This window comes from Mesocricetus auratus, unplaced genomic scaffold (genome assembly GCF_017639785.1).
Source record: "Mesocricetus auratus isolate SY011 unplaced genomic scaffold, BCM_Maur_2.0 Super-Scaffold_4256, whole genome shotgun sequence".
In the NCBI taxonomy this organism is placed as follows: Eukaryota; Metazoa; Chordata; class Mammalia; order Rodentia; family Cricetidae; genus Mesocricetus; species Mesocricetus auratus.
Window position 1 is genome coordinate 130,457,785 of NW_024429182.1, and position 17,098 is coordinate 130,474,882.

At 47.2% G+C, this 17,098-nt stretch overlaps 1 protein-coding gene across 3 annotated transcripts in view; it reads left to right on the forward strand.

The window, feature by feature from the left end:
- Lrrk1 (leucine rich repeat kinase 1) overlaps nt 1-17,098 on the forward strand; it is a 138,452-nt gene that overhangs the window by 111,871 nt on the left and 9,483 nt on the right. For all 3 annotated transcript variants that reach the window (XM_040730655.1, XM_040730659.1, XM_040730661.1), the window contains 6 exons: nt 3,911-4,077; nt 8,752-8,949; nt 10,628-10,905; nt 12,519-12,713; nt 13,575-13,726; nt 15,821-15,938. In XM_040730655.1, coding sequence (XP_040586589.1) covers nt 3,911-4,077; nt 8,752-8,949; nt 10,628-10,905; nt 12,519-12,713; nt 13,575-13,726; nt 15,821-15,938 — 1,108 coding nt within the window. The remainder of the gene's footprint in view (nt 1-3,910; nt 4,078-8,751; nt 8,950-10,627; nt 10,906-12,518; nt 12,714-13,574; nt 13,727-15,820; nt 15,939-17,098) is intronic.

Here is a 17,098-nt window from a genome sequence, read left to right on the forward strand (position 1 = left end):
TGTATGGGTTAATATCAAGGTGTTTGATTCGATTCCATTGGTCTACCTGTCTATTTTTGTGCCAATACCAAACTGTTTTCAGGACTACAGCTCTATAATAGAGCTTGAAGTCAGGGATGGTGATGCCTCCAGATGTTGCTTTCCTGAATAAGGTTGTTTTGGCTATCCTGGGTCTTTTGTTTTTCCATACAAAGTTGAGAATTGTTCTTTCAAGGTCTGTGAAGAATTGTTCTGAGATTTTCATGGGGATTGTGTTAAATCTGTATATTGCTTTCGGTAAGATTACCATTTTTATTATGTTGATCCTGCCTATCCAAAAGCATGGGAGATCTTTCCACCTTCTGGTGTCTTCTTTGATTTCTTTCTTTAAAGACTGAAAGTTCTTGCGCTATAGGTCTTTCACTTGCTTGTTTAGCATTACCCCAAGGTATTTTATTTGTGGCTATTGTAAAGGGCGATGTTTCTCTGATTTCTTTCTCAGCCCTTTTACCGTCTGTATATAGTAGGGCTACTGATTTTCTTGAGTTGATCTTGTATCCTACCTCTTTGATGAAAGTATTTATCAGCTGCAGGAGTTCCCTTGTAGAGTTTTTCGGGTCACTTATATAAACTATCATATCATCTGCAAATAGTGAAAGTTTGAACTCTTCCTTTCCAATTTGTATCCCCTTGATCTCTTTTTGTTGTCGTATTGCTCTAGCTAGAACTTCAAGTACAATATTGAAGAGGTATGGAGAGAGTGGACAGCATTGTCTTGTTCTTGATCTTAGGGGAATTGCGTTGAGTTTCTGTCCATTTAGTTTGATGTTGGTTGTTGGTTTGCTATATATAGCTTTTATTATGTTGAGGTAAGTTCCTGTTATCCCAGATCTCTCCAAGACCTTTATCATGAAGGGGTGTTGGATTTTGTCAAAGGCTTTTTCAGCATCCAGTGAGATGATCCTGTGATTTTTGTTTCTCAGCTTGTTTATATGGTGGATTACATTGATGGATTTTCATATGTTGAACCAACCCTACATGCTTGGCATGAAGCCTATTTGATCATGGTGGATGAATTTTCTGATGTGTTCTTGGATCTGATTTGCCAGTATTTTATTGAGTATTTTTGCATCAATGTTCATGAGGGATATTGGTCTGAAATTCTCTTTCTTAGTTGTGTCTTTGTGTGGCTTGGGTATCAAGGTTATTGAAGCCTCGTAGAAAGAGTTTGGCAAAGACCCTTCTGCTTCTACTGCGTGGAATACTTTGAGAAGAATTGGTATAAGCTGTTGTTTGAATTTCTGGTAAAATTCTGCACTAAGGCCATCTGGCCCTAGGCTTTTTTGGTTGGGAGACTTTTGATGGCTGCTTCTATTTCTTTGGGGGTTATAGGTCTATTTAAATTGCTTATCTGTTCTTGATTTAATTTTGGCAAGTGATATCTATCCAGAAAATTGTCCATTTCCTTTAGATTTTCAAAGTGTGTGGAGTACAGGTTTTCAAAGTATGACCTGATGATTCTCTGGATTTCCTCAGTTTTTGTTGTTATGTCCCCTTTTTCGTTTCTGATTTTGTTAATTTGCATGTTCACACTCTATCGTTTGGTAAGTTTGTCTATCTTATTGATTTTCTCAAAGAACCAATTCTTCATTACATTGATTTTTTTGTATTGTTTTCCTAGTCTCTGCTTTATTGATTTCAGCCCACAATTTGATTATTTCCTGGTGTATACTCCTCCTGGGTGAATTTGCTTCTTTGTGTTCTAGAGCTTTCAGTTGTGCTGTTAATTCTCTAGTGTAACTATTCTCCAGTTTCTTCATGTGGGCACTTAGTGCTATGAACTTCCCCTGTAGCACTGCTTTCAAAGTGTTCCATAGGTTTGGGTATGTTGTGTCCCCATTCTCATTGAATTCTAGGAAGTCTTTAATTTCTTTTTTTTATTTCTTCATTGACCCAGGAATGGTGCAATTGTGCATTATTCAACTTCCATGATTTTGTAGATTTTCTGCAATTTGTGTTGTTGTTGAATTCTAATTTTAACGCATGGTGGTCTGATAAGGTGCATGGAATTATTCCAATTTTTTTGTACCTGTGGAAATTTGATATGTTGCCAAGTATGTGGTCGATTTTTTGAGAAGGCTCCATGTGGCGCTGAGAAGAAGGTATATTCTTTTTTATTTGGGTGGAATGTTCTATAGATGTCTGTTAATCCCAGTTGGGTCATAACTTCTATTAGTTCCTTTGTTTCTTTGGCTCATCTGGGTTACTTGTTTGGTATCTTGTGAGTAATTTCTACAATAAATACTTAGTTTTACTTTCAGTAAGTGTGTCGCTTATCGTTACAGTGTCATTTGGAGCCTCACCTATTATTCTTAGGTTTAGTCTTTTCCAGGTGTCCCATATTTCCTGGATATTTTGTGTTAGGGATTTGTTGGACTTAAGATTTTCTTTGTTCAATGAATCTATTTCCTCTAATGTATCTTCAATACCTGAGATTCTGTCTTCCATCTCTTGTATTCTGTTGGTTATGCTTGTATCTGTAGTGCCTGACCATTTGCCCAGCTTTTCTATTTCCAGCATTCCTTCAGACTGTGTTTTTTATTGTCTCTATTTCAGCTTTCAACCCTTGCACATTTTGAATTGTTTCTTGTAATTTTTACTTTGTCTTTTCCTCTCTTTCTTGCATTTGTTGAAGTTTTTGGTTTGTCTTTTCTTCCATTTCTTGCATTTTTTGGATTTTTTTTCCTCCATTTCTTGCAAATCTTGCATTTTTTGGATTTTTTCCTCCATTTCTTGTATTTTTGGGTTTTTTTTTCTTCCATGTCTTTAAGGAATTTTCTCATATCTTCTTTGAGGGCCTCTATCATTTTCATGAAGTTGTTTTTAAGGTCTTTCTCATCTGCTTCTTCTGCAATGGACTGTTCAGGTCTTGTGGGTGTAGATTCTCCAGTTTCTGGTGGTGTCATATTGGTTTTTCTGTTGGTGGGTGTGTTTTTGTATTGTCTCCTTCCAATCATTTCTTCCTGTGGGTGCAGAAGGAGTCTCTTCCTCCCCTGGAGGGTATGTGACCATAGTTCCTTTCCAGTGGGAGGGAGCAGGTCCAATACCCTGGTGGCTTTCCTCTTGTGTGGATGAAGGCCATCCTAGTATCAGGACCTTAGCAAACTCTGGGTGGGCTGGACCCTCGCCTCGCCTGTCCCGTGGATGGAGACTTGGACTTGGAAGCTGGCAGTCTCTGGGCAGGCTGAATCCCGTTGGGCTGGGATCCGGATCTGCTGTGTGCAGTCCTCAGGTCTGCAGTGGTTCTGCTCAGGCCATCGGAAAGCAGAAGACAAACCCACACTTACCTCACCTGTCCTGTGGGTGGAGAATGGACTGGACGGCCTGAATCCCATTGGCAGGGATATGGATCCGCTGTGCTCAGTCCTCAGGTCTCCGGTGTTTCTCAGAAATCTTTATTTTCACAAGATTAGAAATACCCAGAGTGGCTAAAACTCCCCCCCATGAAACCCTAGTCCCCAGCTGTGGGGACACAAGCCCTACATGACCGAGAATGATCTTACTATTGTAAGCAGAGAAACAACCAAGCTAGCAGTAAGTAGCACAGTGTATCTAAGGATGACAGTTCTCAAAGTACAGAAACTTCAGAGTAATGCATAGAGAGGGAACCACATTCTATGTCCACTATAATCGGAGAGCTCCCCTTAGCCAGGTGTCTTCAACATCTCTCAAGGAGTCCCCGTGATGTGTCCACCATACAGAGGAGGAGACTGGGGCTTGGCAAGACTGTATAGGCTACCCAGTTGACTGCCTGCCATGTGGTAGACCCAGGGTCAGTCCACAAGTGGCTTTGAACTGTTCTTCTCCCAACTGAGTCCGGGACACACCCTGACCGAGGTTGGAGGCTAACCCCTGAGCTGTATCGCTGCAGGCTCTTCCTGGAGAACAGCAAGCTGGAGCACACGGAAGGCGAGAGTAGCATCTTGGGCCAAGGCGGCAGTGGCACCGTCATCTACCGGGCCAGGTACCAGGGCCAGCCTGTGGCTGTGAAGAGATTCCACATCAAGAAGTTCAAGAATTCTGTGAATGCCCCAGCAGGTAACCGGGTGATAGCCACCACTTTTTTCTTCAGGTACATGAGCTCTCTTGTGTCCAAACTCCAGGCCACCTTAGGGAGGAAAGAGGCCACTCATGCACCTGGGACAGGAGGTGAGGAGGACTAGGGGACTGGTATACGTGATGTACAGGCTAGAGATCCAAGCTAAGCAAAGCCTGGATGTTGCTACCTGCCCAGACCGAAGTGTGTGTCAGCAGAGATCACTCCCACTATTTCTATCTGCTTTGTGCCCACTAAAGGCCTGGCACACATGGAAAGGGCAGTCTGATATCAGGCACAGTCCTCATCTGCAGAGCTGCTCCATCCATCTCCTGTGCAAGCAGAAGCTATACAATGACATATAGTGCTTTTTTTTTTTTTTTTACTCTTTGGGGCCCACCACCCAGCTCCCAAATAAATACACAGAGACTTATTTTTACTTATGAATACCTATGGTTTGTTTCTAGCCAGCTTTTCTAACTTAAAGTATCCTGTTTCTCTTTAACTACATTTTGCCTCTGGGTTTTTTACATTTCTTTAGTCTATGTATCTTTCTTCCCTTCTTATGTGATGACTATGTGGCTGGGTGGCTAGCCCCTGACATCTTCCTCTCCTCCTTTTCTTGCTTCTCCTCTTCTTGTTCTTCTGTTTATTCTCTCTACCTGCCAGTGTAAAGAGAAGCTTTTCTTTGAGAGAAGCCTTCCTGCCAGCCTGGTTCTAGAGCCGCATCAGTCCCAAATAAACACACAGGAGGCTATATTAATTATGAAGCTGTTGGCCTTCTTTGTTTCTTACTGGCTAGCTCTGACTTAAGTAATTACCCCATAATTGTTAATCTAAGTATGTTTCTTACCGGAGAATAGTTCCGGGCTTCCTACCCCATGGCGTTACATCTTGACTCTCCTATGTTTCTCCTTCCCAGAGTCCTCCTGGACTCCTAGTCCCACCTATCTTGGTTCCCTATAGGCCAGCAGTGCTTTATTGACAAATGCACAGGACTTCCCCCCAACATGCCAGCCTGCCTGTTTCCCTCTCCTGCCTAGCTATTGGCTGTTCAGCTCTTTATTAGACCAATCAGATGTTTTAGACGGGCAAAGCAACACAGCTTCACAGGGTTAAACAAATGCAACATAAAAGAATGCAGCACATCTTTGCATCATTCAACCAATGTTCCACAGCATAAACAAATGTGACACATCTTCAACTAATAACCCACAACAATGAAAGACAAGAGATGGGAAAAACCCTGCAGCAGGTATTTGGGATGTTCCTCCCCACCACCCCACATCCTACACCCCTCAAAGAATGCCACCAAGGGGCAGTTCAGTGAGCTCTGCATATCATATGCAGTCCAAGAATTCTTTCCTGTGGGAGGGGCCATCAGTATCCCTGTCGGTTCGTTTTCTGTTGCTACCATGGGATACCACATGCTGGGTAACTGCCAAACAAAATGAAGTCATTTGGCCCAAGGTTCTGGGGGTTTGAGGGAGCCAAGAGCTTAATGCGGCCGTCATACGATATCATCTCGGAAGGCTAAGATTGAGAGAGTGGGGGGCAGAGGTCAAGAAGGGGGGTGGATTTCTTTTTCTAACAAGCCCACTCCTTTGATAACTGACAGTCTTGAAATGGCTGCTTGAGTTTTCTACACATGAACGTTGGGGATGGGGGAGGTATGTAGGTGGACACATTCTAACCCTAGTGCCATGTAGTACTCAACCCAGGCCACCTCACTCCAGCCAGCAGAATTGTCCCTTGTTCCTGATTGGTCACCTTTTAATCACAGAGCCAATATATGTTCTTTGGTAGAAAAATTAGAATCATAGAAAATTATAAAGAAACCAATTTGCAGTTCTTTGAAGGGAATGTTGGTTTCTGCACTGCTTTAAACAGACTTGGTTGACATACCTCAGACTAATAAAAGGACCCTGAAAGTCGTGGACATGAGCAGAATATTAGACTCCCATGATATTCCCATACATAGCAATGACTGTTAGGAAATAGCCTCCATAGCGGTAATAAGAAACATTTGGAATTTTAATTAATCACGGTATCCGAATCCCAACCAGGCGATTTGACTAATAGACTATCAGATGCACATGTGCTGAAGAAGGCCAAGAGCTGACAAAGGAATGGGCCAACCTCACAAATGTCATGGTTAAGCCCACAGGGGTTATGGCTGGTTTCCTCCAGGACTTCATGCAGGCCTGCCTAGGAAACAGAAGTCACCTGTGGGCTTGGGAAGCCAGCACACTGCAGAGGTGACATTGCCGGTCGGAGAGAAGACAGCACACTCCATAACTGGGGTGGAGATTAAGATCTTATCTACCCTATAATAAAAAATAAATTCTCGATGGGTTAAAGAGCCAGTGGGAGAATGGGCCCTTACCCTTAGCAGGCAAATGGCCAGCACACTCAAGGTCTTGCACAACCAGGGAGTGGACCACTAAGGCTTTCGTGGTGCTTGACTCTTCACCCCAACAGTCCCCAGCTTTAAAATCTGTGGGAAAGGAATGCAAACAAGACACAAGGCAGTCAGGACTAGGCTGTACCCTGCCTAGTGGCCTCAGAGACATATGGTCTTCTCTGGACTGGCCACAAGCAGGGGTGCTGTCCTGAGGCTACAGGGTCTCCTACAGGCCATCACATAAGAGATGTGTGAATGTCAAGGGCTTGGAGGAGGCTACAGCATGGCTGAATTTCACTCATGCCCTCTATAGAACTTTCTCCTCTAATGTGAATGTCACAGGCCAGTAGCCATGGACAAATGTCTCACCAGCTGGTGATAATGACGGTGGCTCCCACCTTCAGTGGTCCTGGCTACTTGGTGAGGAATAAGGTAACCTGCAGTGACCCTGAGGGTGAAGGTGAAGGGGATTAATTACATTCCACATAGTTCCTGGGCCAGGCTTGGAGCAAGACAAGGGGATGCAAAGGGAATAAAGTCACTGGAATCTCCAACCAAGTGAATGGCAGCTGGGTGCTGAGAACTGTAAGATCATTCTCTGGGCCATGCAGGTAGAGCACTGTGGCAGTCCTCCCTTGAGCCAGATGGGACTCAGCGAGTGACCAGTAACTGTCACAAATGGCAAGTCACATTAGCTCTTGAGAAAGGAAGAGGCTTGGTGTTATCTTTTGCAGCAGGAAGGCAGAGCCCAGCAATAGCCTGAGGACCTCCCTTTGGGTCCTTGAATACAGCAGAGAAGAGAATTTCAGGAGGAGTCACAGTGAAGCGAAGTTACAGGAGATGGTGCACACTATAGAAGTAAAGGGAGGTAGAGGAGACACAACATATGGACAGACAGATGACCGACCATAGGACACACACACATACACACACACAGACACACACACACACCCATACACACAAACACACACACACAGACACACACACCCATACACACACCCATACACACACCCATACACACACAGACACACATACACACACACGCACCCATACACACACAGACACACATACACATACACACACACAGACACACGCACACACCCATACACACAAACACACACACAGACACACACACACACATACACACAGACACACACACCCATACACACATACACACACAGACACACATACACATACACACAGACACACATACACACACCCATACCCACAGACACACACATACACACACACACCCATACACGCACCCATACACACATACACACACACAGACACACACACAGACACACACACACACACACATACTCACACACACACAGACACACACACAGACATACATACACACACCCATTCACACACACAGACACACACACACCCATACACACACACACAGACACACACACACAGACACACACACACACCCATACACACGAGGATGGACTGACGGATGGGCAGGACCCTGAGATATAGGTGTGACCACTCAAGAGAATCATCCCTTAAGTGCTTCAGTGTGTGTGTGTGTGTGTGTGTGTGTGTGTGTGGTGTGACTTTGTATATGAAATGCACAACCGGGCTCAAAAATTAAGCAAAGTTTAATATTTAAGTACAAAAATATGATCCAGGTCACCTATGTGTCCCATCTTCAAGACTCTCCTTCTTGTCAAGGAAATTTCTGGGTGCTTTCGCTGGGTGCTTGTCGAGGGTTGGTGTCACTGGGTGTCACTGGGTACTCATCCAAGGTTAGTGTTGAGAGAGGATACTGAGGTAGGAAAACTCAAAGGTCTCGTACTTCTGTCTTCAGGCAAGCTAGTTCCTTTGTTGATTTGAACACTCCTTTTAGAAGTGCTGTTTAGGGACAGGGAATAAAATGTCACTGGAGTCACTCTGGGTGGTTCTGTCACTTGTGTTGAAGTTTTGGTCCAGTCTGAGGGGAGGTAGCCAGGCCCAGAGTGAGGGAGCATGCTCCCTTCTGTTGTCCTGTCTGTCACTTTCCCCTGACTGTCTGTCCTGCCTTAGTCTCAACCTCACTCTTTGGGGCCAACTCCTGGCCATCAGTATTACAATCCCATATGCAGTGTGTACTTTAAAATTTAACCCTGTCTGACCTTACCAAGTCCTTATAAGTATGGCAGCTCCCTGTGCCATGTGATCCGTAGGAGACAGCCTTCCTGGCCTAGACGTGGATCTATCTTGCCCCCACTCCCTGCAGCTGCTATTCTCCCTAGAAGGCTGACGGCCTTGCTTTGTCCCGCAGACACCATGCTGAGGCACCTGAGAGCCATGGACGCCATGAAGAACTTCTCAGATTTCCGGCAGGAGGCCAGCATGCTGCATGCCTTGCAGCACCCCTGCATCGTGTCCCTCATCGGCATCAGCATCCACCCGCTCTGCTTCGCCCTGGAGCTCGCCCCACTGAGCAGCCTCAACACCGTGCTGTCCGAGAACGCCAGAGGTACGGCCACTCTGAGAACATTCCATAGGGGCGTGTCTGCAGCTCACTCCTGGAGGCCAGCAGAGCCCTAGTGCAGGAGGGCCGGCCTCTGGAAAACCTTGGGCCAAGGGGTTTCCTCCTATCTCATGTGCCTACCTTGGTTGCCAAAGCAGAGCTGTGGGTGGCTTCAGTGAGCCAGGGTATGCCCAGCCCCAGAGCAGGCGCCTTGCCAACTCCAGGCCATGTTGGGGGAGCCCAAGAACTCACACTCTGGGGTCAGACAGGAGCAAATGCCAAGTCCCATAGGAAGAGGAACACTGCCTCAACTGGGAAGACAGAGCCTTAGATGAGGCAGCACCACTGGCCCAAGAGACAGTAGCTGGTACCTCAGGTACCCCCGCATCACTAAGTCCCCATAGCCACGTGTATACACTGGGCACCACTTAAGGTGGAGCCTGGGATCCCCTCTGCCATATCTTACTCCTCAGAGAAACTCAAAAAGAATTCTCTTGAAGAAATGAGTAACTGCCCTCAAACTGCTGCCTGAGGTGGGGAGGTGTCTGCCTTCATTAAGAAATGATATTAAACACTTCCCAACCTCGGTGAAAATGGAAAAGATTTGTGAAGTTTCTGTACCTTTAGTTTACCCTTGGCCACAGGACAAGGCAGCCTGAAGTGAGTTTGAGAGTGCTTGAATCTTTCCGTGAAAACACCTGCACTTCACAAGTGGTCTGCCATGAAGGGTCACCAAGGGTGAGAATTTCTGTCTTGAATGCATATTACTTAACTTAAAGTCGTTCTCTGTCCCCTTCTGGCATCTGGCATGAAGAAGAGTGAGAAATGTATCCACGGAATTTAAAGCATTAGGGGATGTGTTAGTCAGTTTCCTGTCACTGTGACAAAATGTGAGAGATAAAAAAACAAAAACAAAAACCTTACAAGAAAGAAAGGTTTGTCTGGGCTCATAATTTCAGAGATTTCAGCCCATGGTCGCTTGGCCTTGTCCTTTGGGCCTGAGATCATGTGGCACATTATGATGAGCTCACGTGACAGAAAAGGTTGTTCATGTCATGCCGCCTAGGAGTTTAAGAAAAGAGTGAGAAAGGTTAGAGTCCCACTGGCTCCTTCAAGGGAGCGTCCGCGGTGACCTCACTTCCATCTGCGTGGCCTGTCTTAGTTAGGTTTCTATTGCTGTGAGAAAACACCATGACCAAAGGCAGCACAGGAATGGGAGGGTTTGTTTCAGCTTACAGCTTGTCCGCCATCTTACTGAAGTCACGGCAGGAACCTGGTGGCAGGAACTGACCCAGGCCATGGAGGAGCGCTGCCTATGGGCTTGCTCAGCCTGCTCTCCTATATAAGCCAGGACCACCAGCCCAAGATGAAGCCACCTGAAGTGGACTCCCATCACCCTCCCCCATCAGTCATCAATCTAGAAAATGCACGACAGGCTTGTCCGTAGGCCAAACTGGTGGGACATTTTCCCAAGTGAGACTCTCTCTTCCAAACTAGGCAGCCCAAGGCTCTGTCCCTTAAATCTCCCATCACTTCCTGATAGTGCTGTCTAAGCCCACCCTCTAACCCCATCCATAAAACAGGAGAGACATAAGGGAAAAACGAAAGGCAGGTTCTAAGAATGCTGCTTTGATTCTATCTTAAAGTTGATGGATTTGAACATAGGTACTGTTTTCTTTGCAAGATTCTTCCTTCATGCCTCTGGGACATATGCTCACCCAAAAAGTAGCCTACCAGATTGCTTCGGGCCTGGCCTACCTGCACAAGAAAAACATCATCTTTTGTGACCTCAAGTCAGACAACATCCTGGTGTGGTCCCTGAGCGTCAAGGAACACGTCAACATCAAGCTGTCAGACTATGGCATCTCACGGCAGTCCTTTCACGAGGGTGCCCTGGGAGTGGAAGGCACCCCCGGCTACCAGGCTCCGGAGATCAGGCCCCGCATCGTGTATGACGAGAAGGTACCTGCCTGTCCCACTGTCATCCCCCAGTCACCTGTGTAGAGCAGGAGCCCAGGTCCCACGAGAAGCCAGACAGGCAGTCCCGGGCCTCTGGGCTCATCCCCTCCATCTCTCTCCTGTCTTCACAGAGGTCTGACTCTGACCAGAAGGTACCGGGGCCTGTGGTCTGCCTTCTTGCTAAAACGCCGACCTGTCCTTAGCTTTAGAAGGTCTTTAGTTTGTTGTTCTTGTTGTTTTGGTTTGTGTATGTTTGTGCGCATGCGTGTGCAGGTTGCTTGCCCATCCATCAACATTAGTGTCTTCCTGTCACTCTCCACCTCACGTTTTAAAATAGTCTCTCTCACTGAACCTGGGGCTAGCTCACTGGTTGACTAAACTTGTGGGCCAGTGCTCCTGGGGGCCTCCTGGCTCCACCTCCCAGTGTTGGGATCCCAGACACACGCTGCCACATCTATAGGTGTCCAGGATCCAAATGTAGATCTTCAGACTTTCAGAGACTAAGCCATCTCCCCAGATGTTTGTGACTCCGATTCACAAACATCACACAAGCTATAAACTGTGGACACAGAGTCCGGGACAGAGCATATCTGCATTTAGATCCTGACTGTCATATTTAGTTCACAGAATGGGAACCGAAGAGCACCTTGAACAGGGGCTGACTCCAGAAAGATGCTCAGTAGATGGTGTCATGCCAGCCTGTTCATTCACCTCCCCCTTGACTCTAATTTTTATTATATTCATTTACTTGTGTATTTATTTAGGAGGACCTTGTTTATAGAAATCAGTAGACAGCTTGCAAGAAGAGTTAGCGCTTGCCTTCCACAGTGTGGGCTCTGGGGATCGAACTTGGTTCATCGGGCTTAGCAGCAAAAGCCTTCACTGCCTGAGCCATCATCTCACTTGCGCTCTGATTTCTTATTAGTGCATTATTTTCAAATGGGCCACGGACCTTGAGAATGACCCTGAGTAGACACGGGTTAACTCAGCACCTGTGGTTGTTTCCCGAGACAGAAAAAAGCAATCAAAGCAACAGGAATGAGAAGCTTCTCAGTAGCTGAGGATCCAGACAAGGTGTTCATCCACAAGACTACAATAAGAACGGTCACATTAAAAACTACCAACTCTGTCTCAAACATTCTCTTGGGAAAGACATTCCCCAACTCACATTGGATCTCTGTAACTCTTTCCTTGCTGGGTCTTTTGATGACAATTAAAATGAGAAAACAAAGGAGTCACAATCTCGAAGACGCTCCCATGCTTATGAGTTTCATATGCAGCCCTCTGCTGGCTTGGTTTTGGAACCCTTGATTGGTGCCTGGTAGTTAGCAGTTTCTGTGTGTATGTCTAGAAGATGGATGGACAAATGGATGGATGGGAGGATACGCAAATAATGCAGGAGGCTTAATGGATAGGAAGATGGACAGGACAGGAGTGTTTGAGCAGACTGGGGTAGGTAGATGAGTTGATGGGTGGACTGAGGAGGGTCTCCCTTTGGGAAGAGCCTGTGCTTTCCTTATCTAATTGTGCTGTCCTGGTCCTTCCCCCTCAGGGCCAGCCTTCTGAAGTTGCTGGACCCAGGCAGGAGACCTAACTCGGCTTACCTTTCTGCCCAGGTAGATATGTTCTCCTATGGAATGGTTCTGTACGAGTTGCTGTCAGGACAGCGTCCTGCACTGGGCCACCACCAACTTCAGATTGCCAAGAAACTGTCCAAGGGCATCCGCCCAGTTCTGGGGCAACCAGAGGAAGTGCAGTTCCATCGACTCCAGGCACTCATGATGGAGTGCTGGGACACAAAGCCGGAGAAGGTACGCGGAACGGAGTGGAGCCTGAGCCCTTCTTCCCCCGTGGGGGGACTGTGGGTCTCCAAAGCACACGTGCGTCTGCTCACTTACCCTCCCTAAGGACAGCTGGGCAATCTTCTCTGTTTGTCTCTTCTGGACAAAACTTTATTCCCCTAATGTACCTCCCAGTCTTGGTGTGTATGCACATGCATGTGCTTACATGTCTGTCTGTCTGTCTGTCTGTCTGTGGAAATGTTACATTTTTTATCCCCAACTTGTGTACTTGGGACCAGAAGTATTTCAAGGCTTAGAGTTTTCCAGATTTTTAGAATATTTATGTGTTAGTTGAACATCGTAAAGATCCAAACTCCAAAATGCTCTGGAATCTGGAACTTTTTGAGTATCACTCAATTTGTATATCAAACCCATTGTGGCAATATAGTCCCCATGCAGGAACAGGGGGAAACCATGCATCTCTGTGGAAACTTTGCTTGTGAGAAGCAGGGACCCTGCTACATTATCAAAGACAGCTCTGTGTTAGTTGGAAGAGCCCTTACAATCAACCTTAGCACTTGTTCATCAGAACAGATAGTTAATATAATGCATTATGAATACTATCTGAGACAAAATTTCACGCCCCTGGGATTAAGGTGCGACACAACGGACCTTTGTCTCCACATAAACTGAGCCTGTTACTGTGGCCATGATGACCCAGAGACTATCCATGACCTTTATTTTTTGGAGGGGGAGGGTGTTCTGAAGCCTTTTCAGTCTCGTGTTAGGCTAACCCTAGTGGAGAGATTCTCATACGCCCATAGCTGGTGCCAGGTGGTGGTGTGCAGGAAAACTGCACAGCAGTGCTCACTATGGACCTCTCTCCCGCAGCGCCCGCTGGCCCTGTCTGTCGTGAGCCAGATGAAGGACCCAACCTTCGCCACCTTCATGTACATGCTGCCCTGCGGGAAGCAGTCAGCCTTCTTTTCTTCCCAGGGCCAGGAGTACACTGTGGTGTTCTGGGATGGGAAGGAGGAGTCCAGGTAATGTCTCTGGCATGTCCTTCCCTGCTTGTGTCTTGGGTGGCACTGGGAACAGAAAAGCAATGATGTTGATGGCACACATGATTTAGCAGATGGCAGAGTCCAAAGCCTGGTTAGGGCAGTCAAGACAAAAGAAGGGAGGAAACAGAATGGACAGAGGCACAGTTTTGCAGCTACGGGGAATAAAGAAAGGGCGAGCCTGGGTGGGTCAGGAACCCATTGCCAGGGACAGTGTTGCTTCAAGATGAAGTTGTTCACACTCTGAGCTGGAAGGTCGTTAGATGATGCTGGAGGTGGACAAGTGTAGAAGCCAACGGAGTGGCGTGAGAGGGACAGGGGCCAGAGCCGAAGAGTCGCCCTGCAGTAGTGGCCACACCACACAGTCCCTTCCAGTCGAGTGAAACGGCAGGAAGAAAGTGAGAATGGGGGAATGAGATATCCCGGAAGAAAGGAGAGAATCCAAAAGTGGCCTCAATGGTCTGTGGAGCCCGGATGCCTGCAGAGCAGTGTTGAGACCCCTGCAAACTGTGAAGGAACCCACCAGCCTGCCTACATGGCCATTGCTCCCAGGGTCTGCTCACCCCAGCTCCCAGACTGCGGAAGGTAGCTTACAAACCTCACAATTTCTCCAGCAAGGAGAGAGGGAGCAGGACTTGAGGGGCTCTCAAGGGTGCATTTAGAGAGAATGCCCGGGGCCTGAGACCATAAAATGGGGAGAATACAGAATGGCCCACAGAAGCAGGCAAGTCCCCAGCTAGATATGACCCACGCAGAGTGAGCTGCAGAGCTGGGAAAGGGGGGGCAGTTGGTGATCAACACTGCATGCCCCAGAGAGCAGTGGGAAGCGGAGGGCAACGTGTCTGAGAAAGAGTGGAGTGCCTGGAACCCAGAGGCAAGTGCATGGGGAGGGGAGGGGCAAGGGCTGGGATCGCCGTGGGGGTCAGGGTCTTGTGTGATGGCATGCAGTGTGTGTGTCACCCTCCTCCCAACGTGAGAGCTCCGTAGGGTAGACTGGTCTTCAGATGGTCCTAGTAGAAAGCACTTGCGGGTCTTGCATTGTGGGGAGGCTTATGAGGCTTCAGTAGGGTGGGATTGGTGGAATGGATGCCACAGTTTCCCTGAGGTCAGCCTGGTTAAGTTTGCATGGATCTTATGGTCTTAGGCTGGTAGCAGGGAGGCATGAATAGAGGGGAAAATAAACTCCTATGTCCGGTTATGTCCATTGGAAAGGACTAAAAACCAGAACCAAAGAAATGTCATGAGTACCCATGATCTAGACACGGTCTCTAAGTACCAAGGGGAAGCAGCATTCATCTAATGGCTGTCTGCTGGGGAATGTTATTTTAAGGTGTGTGGCTTTTGTTTATGCTGAATTTGTTCAGCTTGGTGAAGCTGTGATTCTTTGCCTGTCTAACGCACCCGATGATCTAATAAAGAGCTGAATGGCCAATAGTGAGGCAGGAGCAAGGATGGGTGGGGCTGGCAGGCAGAGAGAATAACTAGAAGGAGAAACAAGAAGGAACAAGAGAAGAAAGAAAGGAGGACATCGGGGTCGGCCACCCGGCTACCCAGACAGCCACTGGGTAAGAAGAAAAGCAAGATATACAGAAGTAAGAAAGATAAAAGCCCAGAGGGAAAAGGTAGACAGGTTAGTTTACTTTGAGAAAAGCTGGCTAACAACAAGCCAAGCGAAGGCCGGCACTCACGACTAAGAATGAGCCTCCGCGTGGAGAGCCCCTCAAAAAGATCAAAAGCAATGCTACAACTGACTCTAGGCCCAGGCCTGGAGCGTTTGACTTGGGAGAAGCCAGGAGGCTGTAGGCTTCTGGGAGCACATTGTTGTGACTCCAGAGCAACCTGTCTGCAGATGCTGGACAGACCCTCCTCCGTCTACCTGACAGTGTTTGCTTTATACTTCACCTCAGTCACACACGGCAGTGTCTACACCCGCAACTGACTCTTTAAAATGTGAGCCGGGACAGACCCTTGATACTCAAATGGTCACACCTATTCTAAGGCCACTGCACCAGCCTGGGGAAGGAGGTGGTGGCCGCTGGCTATCTGGGACTGACCACAAGTTGTTGCCAACCACAGGAATTACACAGTGGTCAACACAGAGAAGGGCCTTCTGGAAGTACAGAGGATGGCCTGTGCTGGGATGAAGCTGAGCTGCCAACTCAAGGTCCAGAGCTCAGTGTGGATAGCCACCGAGGTAACCGCCAGCCTGCAGGGTCCCTGGAAGGGTGGGCTTTGCAGGGGTGCAGTTCCGGGGGGGGAACCAGGTTTGTAAAAATACAAGGTTTCCAGGTCAACCTGGCTATCGGGTAACCCCAGCTTGTGCCTGAGAGCCCCTAGAACAATGCCATCACGCCTGTAGGTCACCAGGAGAGCTGCTGGACTGCTGCTTGCCACCAGCTGGGAGCTAGGATTCAGGGTGGTGAGGGCAGGTGGATAATCTCAGCAGGAGAAACTTGATGGGGGATGTTCTTCTATATGCTCTGAATATATGTTTCTCTTACTGGTTGACGAATAAAGCTGTTTTGGCCTGGACGAGCAGGTCATAGCCAGGCAGGAAGTATTGGTGGGGCTACCAGATTAGGAGAATTCTAGGCAGAGGGATACAGGGCGTGGGTGGAAAGGGTGACGCCATGTAGCCACTGAGAAGGTAGGATGCCCAGGCATTCTCCGGTATGCCAAGACCATGTGGAGATACATAGATTAAAAGAAATGGGTTAATAATTAAGAGACAGCTAGCCAATAAGTATCCTTAGACATCGGCCAAATAGTTTATAATTTTCTTTTTAAAAAGGAGAATGCTGTGAGATCAGAGAGAAGGAGCAAGCCATAGCCACACCTTACCTCCTTAACCTCTCAGCAGACAAGAGAGAGTTCCTGTTTCTGCCAGCCTATAGCCTCTCTCTGCCCAGCCATCTCACTTCCTGTCTGTCTATATAAACCTCCAGACCTCTATGGTTAGCTAGTGGCAAGTTCCATTCTCTGACCTTCCGACCGGCTTTATTTGTACAAAGAAAGATATCACCACAGAAACTGGGTGTGTTGGTGGTGTGCCATGTTTCCTTATATACCGTGAGTGCCACAGAGCACAGATCATCTCTGAAGACCTTTTGGCTCCATATCCAGAAGTCATTGGAAGACCTGAGTAGCTGTATTGTGAGAAATACAAAGACTGCCCCAAATTACATGCTCTGGGGTTATGATCATTGAAGTCCATCTAAATGACTGTTTGGAAATATGGCTATGTGTGAGATTCTCCAAAAGTACCCATGCTACTGAGACATCAAGAATAAAGAATTTGTTCTAAGAGATGACACAAAGAGGAGAGTGCCTGTCCCAATGTAATTCTTAGTAGCG